This window comes from Cyrtonyx montezumae, unplaced genomic scaffold, assembly GCF_038088225.1.
Source record: "Cyrtonyx montezumae isolate F1298 unplaced genomic scaffold, pur_monq_1.0 scaffold_30, whole genome shotgun sequence".
Classification (NCBI taxonomy): Eukaryota; Metazoa; Chordata; class Aves; order Galliformes; family Odontophoridae; genus Cyrtonyx; species Cyrtonyx montezumae.
The window spans coordinates 13,044,390-13,053,401 of record NW_027072035.1 but is presented as its reverse complement, the minus strand read 5'-3'; the positions used below and the strand labels follow the sequence as shown (position 1 = coordinate 13,053,401).

The 9,012-nt window shown below is 43.1% G+C and overlaps 1 protein-coding gene across 1 annotated transcript; it reads right to left on the bottom strand.

Moving 5' to 3' along the window:
* Nucleotides 1–826: 826 nt before the first annotated feature.
* Nucleotides 827–6,061, bottom strand: TMED7 (transmembrane p24 trafficking protein 7). Its single transcript, XM_065744296.1, has 3 exons — nt 5,782–6,061; nt 2,919–3,164; nt 827–1,225 (listed from the first exon to the last, which is right to left on the bottom strand). Exons 1-3 carry the CDS (start codon nt 5,953–5,955, stop codon nt 989–991), a joined length of 657 nt encoding a protein of 218 aa, XP_065600368.1. The 5' UTR covers nt 5,956–6,061; the 3' UTR covers nt 827–988.
* Between the last annotated feature and the right edge of the window lie 2,951 nt (nt 6,062–9,012).

Here is a 9,012-nt window from a genome sequence, read left to right as displayed (position 1 = left end):
TTATACCTCACTTGTATGGGAACCATTGAATCATAGCCTGAACCATTGATTGATCACCTGAGTCAGCCGCAGGAGCACAGGTGCAGGCAATGTACCTGTGAAACCGGAAGGGGTGGAGTCTGGCTCCACCTCTCCCAGACCCCACTGAAGGGCTGACCATCGCTGGGGAAGGATCTCTTGTTGAGATCCCTCCTGTGTAGAGTTCCAGGCAAGCCTTGACCTCTGGTGACATGAGAGCCATTCCTAATTTATTGGGCATCTTTATGCCATCTGGATAATCTGTCCAAAAATATACTGTCCATTTTCATTACATTGTGTGGGTACTGCTCTTTCAGGGTATTCACCCTACATCACCCCACACTTATTATAGAAGGATACATACTTAAGCAGAAGCACTCAACTATAAAATGTAACATTTTGAAAGCAGAGATTTACCAGGCTGACAGAATGAGCTGTGATGTAGTGTCATGCTTGCCACAGACTGACAAATAAGCAAAGGTTGTAATCGGCTCTTTTTTGTTTTTTTAAGTAGCAAACCAAAATAACGTTAAGTTCATCATATCTGCTTGTTTATAATGCAATCCACTCAGCATGGAAATCATGAAGTTATAATCAAACCACACTTTTTATGTGCACTGCTTCTGCATATCACACGTGACTGCCTGGTTCTTACAAAGTTTTATGATGAAGATAAATAACTTCTCAGGTAAAAAAAAACAAACTAAATTTGGATTAAAATATATAAAAGACATATAGGCTGGTCAATGCAACATGTTTCATTGAGGAATCAGAAAGCAGAATTGTTTTCTTCTGAATGTTTTCATGTGTCCCTTCCATAACTTTTTGTGTCTGTTTTGTGTTTCTATTAGATGATGGATAGACACACCTGAATGCTGCACATACTTAAATCCTTTGTACCTAGAATTAATTGGAGAACAATAACTTTACAGATTAATAATCTAACGACTTGAAGCATTACCGCTACCAGTTATGATCCAACACGGGTTGTTGTGGTTCTTTTATCTGAGAAGAAGCTTTTGAGGAGAAATACCTGCCCAATACTAACAACAAGAAGAATGATTGCTTCCCCTATAGACCAGTACGCGACTCTTGTGTTTAAATCCTCGGCTCTGCTGCGGCCCTGTGCTTCCCTCAGTCGAAAGTGAGTCTGATAATCGATGACAGACTTCAAAGCTTCATGAATTGAAACACAGGCCGACTCCATCTAGAGAAGCAAGCAAATGCAGTGTACCCTGTTAAGAGCTCCTCTAATACATTTTTCAGTGAATTCTTATGATTCAGTACTAGTGCAGTATTACTTTACTTCTCATACAATATTACATCCCATCGATTAATGCAGTTCATTGTCAAGCTGGAATACTGTAACATTTTAACTTAGGTAACTAATATATTAATCCACACAGACTCTTAAATAAGAAGCACATAAAACTGCATATTTAATAGACAGCACTACACTGCGAACTACAAAACAAAAATTAACAAATGTTAGATTTCAAAAGTACACATTAGAAAACCTAATGAAATTACAGCAACATCTCAACTATGATGTTCTTCACTGCCTAACTGTCACATTAATTAAACAAGCTCAATGCGTTCTTCTATCAAGACATCTTTCTCTTACTCATGTATGCAAAATAAAAAGACTAGAGTAAGGACAATTCTGTTATTTTTCAGTGTTTCCAAATGGTCCATGATGTTAAACAAATAATTCAGAAGAACCTGTCCACTCTCTTACTTCCTCTCCTAAACTAAAACCACTTAACCTGTTCAATTTGTGTTAAGAGTTTTCTGAATCCTAAACTGTTTTTCACAAACTTTTTCCATGTTCAGCTCGTGTTGCCTAATAAAAAGTCAGGAACCTTCACTATGCCTTGATCACCATGAAATCAATCAACAAATCTTCAAAGTATTTAAATTCTAACAGGTTTTTCAGTTTTATGTCTTAAAATTAGGAGTTCCTGAAGAACAAACAGCACAACCTACTACAGGTTTTGCTGATAGGATAAGGGGGAATGTTTTTAAACTAAAGGAATGGAGATTTAGATTATATGTCGGGGGAAATTTTTCACAGAGAGTGTTGTGAGGACCTGGCATAGGCTGCCCAAAGAGGCTGTGGATGCTCTGTCCTGGAGATGTTCAAGGGCAGACTTGATGGGTCCTAGGCAGCCTAATCTGGTGCTTGATCTAGTGGCTGGCAACACAAACTGTGGCAGAGGGGTTGTAATCAGATGATCTTTGATGGTCCTTCCAACCCATTCTATAATTCTATGATTATTAAAATAAAAGTTTAACACCCTAGTATAGCCACGTGCAGTTACTTACACCTGTGTTTAACCATCTTTTACAAGTCTGGTCTCTGAACAAGTCCTAAGTTCTTCTCAATGAGTTTCAGGAAGAGGTTTCCCAAATTAAATTCTGCCATTGGTGTCACTAATAAATTGCATTGGCTGTCTACTCTGCAGAAGGTGTCTTAGTGCTAAGCCCCCCTGCTTGCAGGCATTCATCTTTCACTGACCCTGTGGAAAACCTGCCCAAATTTAGTCACATTACAAGCCTCAAGAAAACTACAGTAACAATCTTCTTACTAAAAAAGTGTTGTACATTGAAAACTAGTGTTTATCTCTCCAAATACCTTACTTGCACTCTACGTGCTTCAGTTTAAAAAAAAAAACAACAACAACCAAGGTCTAGAATTAATACTACTAACCCTAACTTTCTCTTGAGCACTTGCTAGCTCCTACTCAGCTCTCCTAAGCCTTTCAATAAATTCAATTACTTTTAACAGCTGCAACCTGACTGATGTTCAAAAGTGATATAAATATCTAATGCAGCTGAATCTGGAAAAGAAAGACATTATTTCAAGCTAACAGTTGCTGTCAAGCACAAGAGCATTTTACCTGGGTAAGCGTAGTTACTCTGTTCTCACTAGGAAACAGTGGTGGATCTTCTCCAACCTGGAAATCAAAGTACACAGTTTTGTGTGTGAATGTAGAGAATTCGTTGCTGAAGCAGAATTTGTATGTTCCGTTCCTGGATGCAGTAAATGTGAAGCTATCATATTGTTTCTTCATCTCTTTGTACAATACAATGCCATCAGGATCTTCCAGTCGGCAGTCAACATCATAATGGCCTCCAGTGATCACCTGAAGAGAAAAAACAAAGAATAATCCTTTTAACAAGATAGACTTTTAATACATTTCTCCCAAGAAATACAATTTGTCAAGCAGTACTGCAAAGTTTCTAACTTCAACAAGTACATTTGGAAATATAATTATTAATAATAATCTATTAATTAATAATAATTAATTTGAAAATAGTTTGAAGCCAGCCTGGAAAAATCATTCTTTTATGGGAAACACACACAAAACAACAACAACAAAAAGTTTAAATTCAATATATGAATTGTCAACTACATTTTCAAACAGTTTATAAAATAAATTTTAGTTGCTTTCTTCAAAATTGCATTATAGCAATGGCTAACATAGATAAAACTTCTTGGAGCAGCAAAGACAGTACTGTAACAAATTAACCATTAACTAAATCCAACACCTCACCATGCTATCAATTCTGCAAGTTGAGATTGTTAAAATGTAATAGGACAACTCTTTTCTGTATGGCCTAAGGAGCATAACTACCCTATTAGATCAAACTGCTTGGCACCGCAGGAATGGCATACAACCAGTAAAACAGGTATTACAGCAGGGCTAGTCCTTCTACCAGCTTTCAACAAAGTACTGTTACTGAGGAGTCTGCTGCTTCACTTCTGCAGTTGGCAGCAGCACTTCTTTCCAAAACCAGCACATTCAGATAAAGGCCATGAGTGACTCCAAACTTCACGACTTTTATTTCAGGTTTTGGTTATTGTTGAATGTTACTCTGAAGTAGCAGACAAGATACCATGCCTCTGTAACAAGTCCCACTTGTAGTGATCAGATACACAAAATGTGCTATTGTCACCACTCTCAGGCTAGCAGTTTTAAGCTTAACAATTGCTCCAAATTTCTTCCTTTTAAGATAAAGCATGCTGAATTAGGAAAATACTCATATATGAAGGCACGTCCCTTTTGTATTTGTACAGAAACCTTCTAAAGTAAGAGAAGCTTTGTTGAATTGAGTATCTTTTACATAATTGTTTGTGTATCTTTAGTTTAGATGTGCACTTCACATAAAATTGTTCAAAACCACGGCAATTTTTCTATTTATCAAGTTATTAGAACCATACAGTTAAAGGTAGAAGTATCAAAAGAGCTGAAAATTGCCTGCTCCACAGACAGTTTTAAATACAATTAAAAAAAAACATTCAGCTGTGAGTGAGATCATTCTGATTTTCCAAAAATGTGATGACAAAAAAAAAAAAAAAGCAACTGGATGTCTAGTCTCCAGCTGTCTATCACCTAATGGAGATTTTCATACCGAAATGATTACCTGGTGGAAGTAAAAGCAAAATAATAAAAATGTTCTGCACAAAAATCTTTAAAGCATGATTTGAAATTTTACAAGGGCACTGCAAACCTTGAAATGGACATTTTACACATACACAATAAAGGTCAAAACTTTGAAGCCTTACAGAGATTCCTTCCTGCAGAGCTTGCTTGAGCCTCCCCTCAGCTTTTCCTTAAGACATACTGTCAAGTGATGTTCATGCAGTACTTTGCCTAGGCAAACCTAGAGTTTCTTTTCAAAAACACTCCTGTTCTGATCTGTTATGATCATGAGCAGAAGTGGCAATAGTAGACCTATCTGCCCAGGAATCTCTAGTGATGTTCATTTCAAAACATGGGGAAAGCACTGAACAGAAGAAGAAAAAGAAAGAAAATGCAAAAAGCAGCAAGTAGGGACAAGAAACCAAGACATGAAACCAAGAAAGACAAGGAAAAAGAATATCTGACAAAGAACTGGAACACAAAGCAAAAAGTTACGAAGTTATATGGCAGCAAAAAATCCACAAAATACTAAAAAGAAAAAAATATATGGGACTTCAAAGGTAAAAGTCAGTCCATAAAAGCACATTATTCCCCCAAAGTAGCCATGATTCCCATTGTCAGGGCTGACTTTGCTTTGGCATTTCTGCTGCCAGTGGCTGCCACCTGCAGTGGCAGACTCAGAAGTATCAGAAGTAACAGAGCTGCAGCTTGTGGAATCTCAAAGCTACACAACAGTTTTTTGTTAAGAAGGTAAAGGTTCAGTCTGTTACAAACTGTGGAAAGCCCCTTCTATATGTGGCACTGATGAGGCTGCACCTCAAATACAGTGTTTGGTTTTGGGCTACTCACTATAAGAATGACATCAACACCCTGGAGCGTGTCCAAAAACAGGCAACAAAACTGATGACTTAGCACAGCCCTTACGAGTAGTGGCTGACGGAGCTGGGACGGATCAGTCTGGAGAAGAGGAGGCCCAAGAGGCTCTGTACAGCTGCCTCAAAGGAGGCTGTGGTGAGGCGTTTGGCCTCTGTTATCAGGTAACAGCGACAGGACAAGAAGCAATGGCTTTAAGCTGCACCAGGGAGGGGTGGATAGAGGTTGGATATGAGGAAGAATTTCTTCTCAGAAAGGTGAGGTACTGGCACAGGTTGCCCACGGAGGCGGTGATGTCGCTGTCCCCGGAGGCATGCTATAACCGCCAGCCGCCCCGTTCCCGCGAGGCACGGTACAGCCGCCGGCTCTGTGCCGGGATGCACCGCCCTCTCAGCGCTGCCGACGCGACGCCATTGGCACCGCACACGAGGCCGCGTGGCGCGGAGCCGGGCTCTCCCGCTACCTGGAACTCCAGCGTGCACTTGGTGCCCTGGGCGATCTCCTCGTAGAAGCACTGCTTGGCGTTGTCGGGCAGCTCGAAGGTGATCTCGGAGGCCCGCGTGGCGCAGGCCAGCAGCAGCAGCAGCAGCGCCAGCCTCCCCCGCGGCGCCGCGGCCCCGCAGCCCCGCGGCAGCATGGTACAGCGCGGGGAGGGAGGGCGAGGCAGGACGGAGACCGAGTAGGACCCGGCGCGGGAGACAGCGACGAAGCAGCGGCGGCGGCGCGGGCGGAGCCGGCGGGTGAGCGCGCTACCGACCGGAAGGGCTCGCGCTGCCCGGCACCGCCCTCCGGAAGCACTTCCGGGTGAGTCCTGGCTCCTGCGGACGTGGTACGTGACGCAGAGGGCGGAGCGCCGCTCCTTCAGTGCGCGGGAAGCTGCCTCCTGTGGGCGTTGCTGATTGTTCCCGCAGCGCTCTATGTACGCCGTGCGGCTGTTAGGTTTCCTGGAATCAGGAGCTTTTTCAGTGAATAATCTCCAGCCTGAAGCTCCCCTGGCACAAGTTGAGGCTGCTTCCTCATGTCTCATCGCATAACGCCTGGGGAGCAGGCTGGTCACAGCCTTCTTTGAGGTGGTTGTAGGGGGTGGCAGAGACTCCCCTGAGCCCCTTTTTCTTGATACTGAATAACCCCAGCCTCTCCTGTGACTTCTTGTGAGGCTGTAGAGGTGGGGGAAACGCTAGAGGTGCGTCTTCGCAGTGCCTCCAGGCATGTACTGAGCGGTGAATCCAAGGAGGTAAGAGTGTCCTGCTCCAGGCACGCTGTTGATGTGCTTGTCCATCTTCTCCAGCACACGCAGTTACCTTTACAAAGTTAAAGCAGGCTCAGAAGATGAACCTGCTGGTACATACTTATTTTTGTCTGTGGCTAGCTGGGCTGAGCAGAAGGAGAGAACTGCTCCCCAGTCCCCCAAGGAATACTGGTCTCCCCTGTGGTTCCACCATGATCAGAGAGCGTTCAGCTCTGCATGGTATCCACTTCATGACCCTCTGGCCCAGACAGAATGACTCCTCACCTGTCTTATGAATCACATGGATTTCATCCTTTAGCATGGCAGAAGAAGCCAGAGTGCCTGTTACTGGTACCCAAAATCCAGGTCTTGAAGGCTCTGATAGATTGGTAGGCGTGAATTAAAATGTATGGTAGAAGCATTATCATATTTCTACTTTCCCCCACTCTGACACATGCCTTTGGCTACCTCTCAGACCTCTTCTGGTTTTGTTTGAACACACTGGTTTTATTTCAGGAGGCATCTCTATGTTGGCTGATACCTGTGAATCATGAGAACAGCTTCTCTACAGTAAAGACAACTGCAAATCATCCAGATACAAAGGTGCTACTCCCTCTTGATTTATCTGTTGGGCCAGATGTGTTGGGTGGGCATAAATCAAACTAACAAACTTGTTGATAAGAAAGCAGGATGGACATCCTGTTGTCCCAACAAGATAACCATACAGATGTTTCTCTTCAGGAGTAATGAGGAGCTCTCCCCCTTCAAGGTTTGAAAACTTACAGCAAAATTGACCCTTATGTTTAATTCCCTCGATAACCAGAGTTTGGAATGTGATGAATATGCATGTGCTATACCTTTAAATATGTATTCGTTTCTGTCTTTGGTGTGCATGTTTCGTGGAGCGATCCCCCATGTACCCAGCACTGTAATAAAGGGAATACATGCTTGGCATATTGCACTGTTGTGTCATGTTACTTTGTTGGATTTCCTGGAATCACCTGAAACAGCTTAAAAGCACATTCATTCTCACTTAAGAAATGGCAATTGAAAGCCTGTCACCAGGGACCAAATGCTGAAGATACTTAGCACTAGCAAGATAATTCAACCCAGCAGAACAAGCAAAACTGAAATAACTCTGATCTCCAAAATCAGTTGTCAAGAGCAGATGAGGTCACTTTCTGCTCTTTTTGGGAGGGGTCAACAAGATATGAGTAAAGAGGATAGAAGACAAGGTGCTTACAAGGTGCTCCCAAGAGTGATCTCCTTGGCCTTGGTGACTAAGTAACACCAATGATGTTGCCATCGGCAGTAACCACATTGCTTCATCTCTAAGTTCATAAGTTCCTAAATTCATAAGTTCATAAGGTTGGAAAGGACCTATAAGATCATCTAGTCCAACCATCCTCCTATCACTATCCCTACCCAACTACTAAATCAAATCCCTTAGCACCTCATCTAAACGCTTCTTGAACAGTGCTAGGGATGGTGCCTCAACCACCTCCCTAGGCAGGCCATTCCAGTGCCTGACCACTCTTTCAGAAAAGAAATGCTTCCTCAGGTCCAATCTAAATCTTCCCTGGTGCAACTTGTGGCCATTCCCTCTCGTCCTGTCATTATTTATCAGGGAGAAGAGGCCCACCCCCTCCTCACCACAACCCCCCTTCAGGAAGTGGTAGAGTGCAATAAGGTCTCCTCTGAGCCTCCTCTTCTCCAGACTAAACAATCCCAGCTCCCTCAGCCGCTCCTCATAAGACTTGTGCTCCAGACCCCTCACCAGTTTTGTTGCCCTTCTCTGAACACGCTCCAGGGCCTCAATGTCCTTCTTGTAGTGAGGGGCCCAAAACTGAACACAGTACTCGAGGTGCGGCCGTACCAGAGCTGAGTAGAGGGGGATGATCACCTCCCTGCTCCTGCTGGCTACACTATTTCTAATACAGGCCAGGATGCTGTTGGCCTTCTTGGCCACCTGGGCACACTGCCGGCTCATGTTGAGCCGAGCATCAACCATCACCCCCAGGTCCTTTTCCTCTCTACATTCTTCAAGCCATTCTGCCCCAAGCCTATAGCATTGCATGGGGTTATTGTGGCCAAAGTGCAGGACCCGGCACTTGGTCTTATTGAACCTCATCCCATTTAGCTCAGCCCAGCTGTTCAGCCTATCCAGATCCCTCTGTAGGGCCTCCCTACCCTCAGGCAGTTATGGTATAATAATATGGTATGCTCACAGTTTATCTAGGTTAAATTTGTTAAGGACTAATTGTTTTGCATTGGTGATAACAGGTGACATTTTTATATATTTATATATAAAATATTTAAAAACTAATCACTAGCAACATGAATTGTTTATGAACACTGGTACTTCTTCTGAAGCTTGAAGCTTTGTTTGTCTCCTAAGCATTCATGTCACAGTGGTATCCAGTTCCCTGGATGATGCATGGATCTAGAGATTCATTTGTAACATGG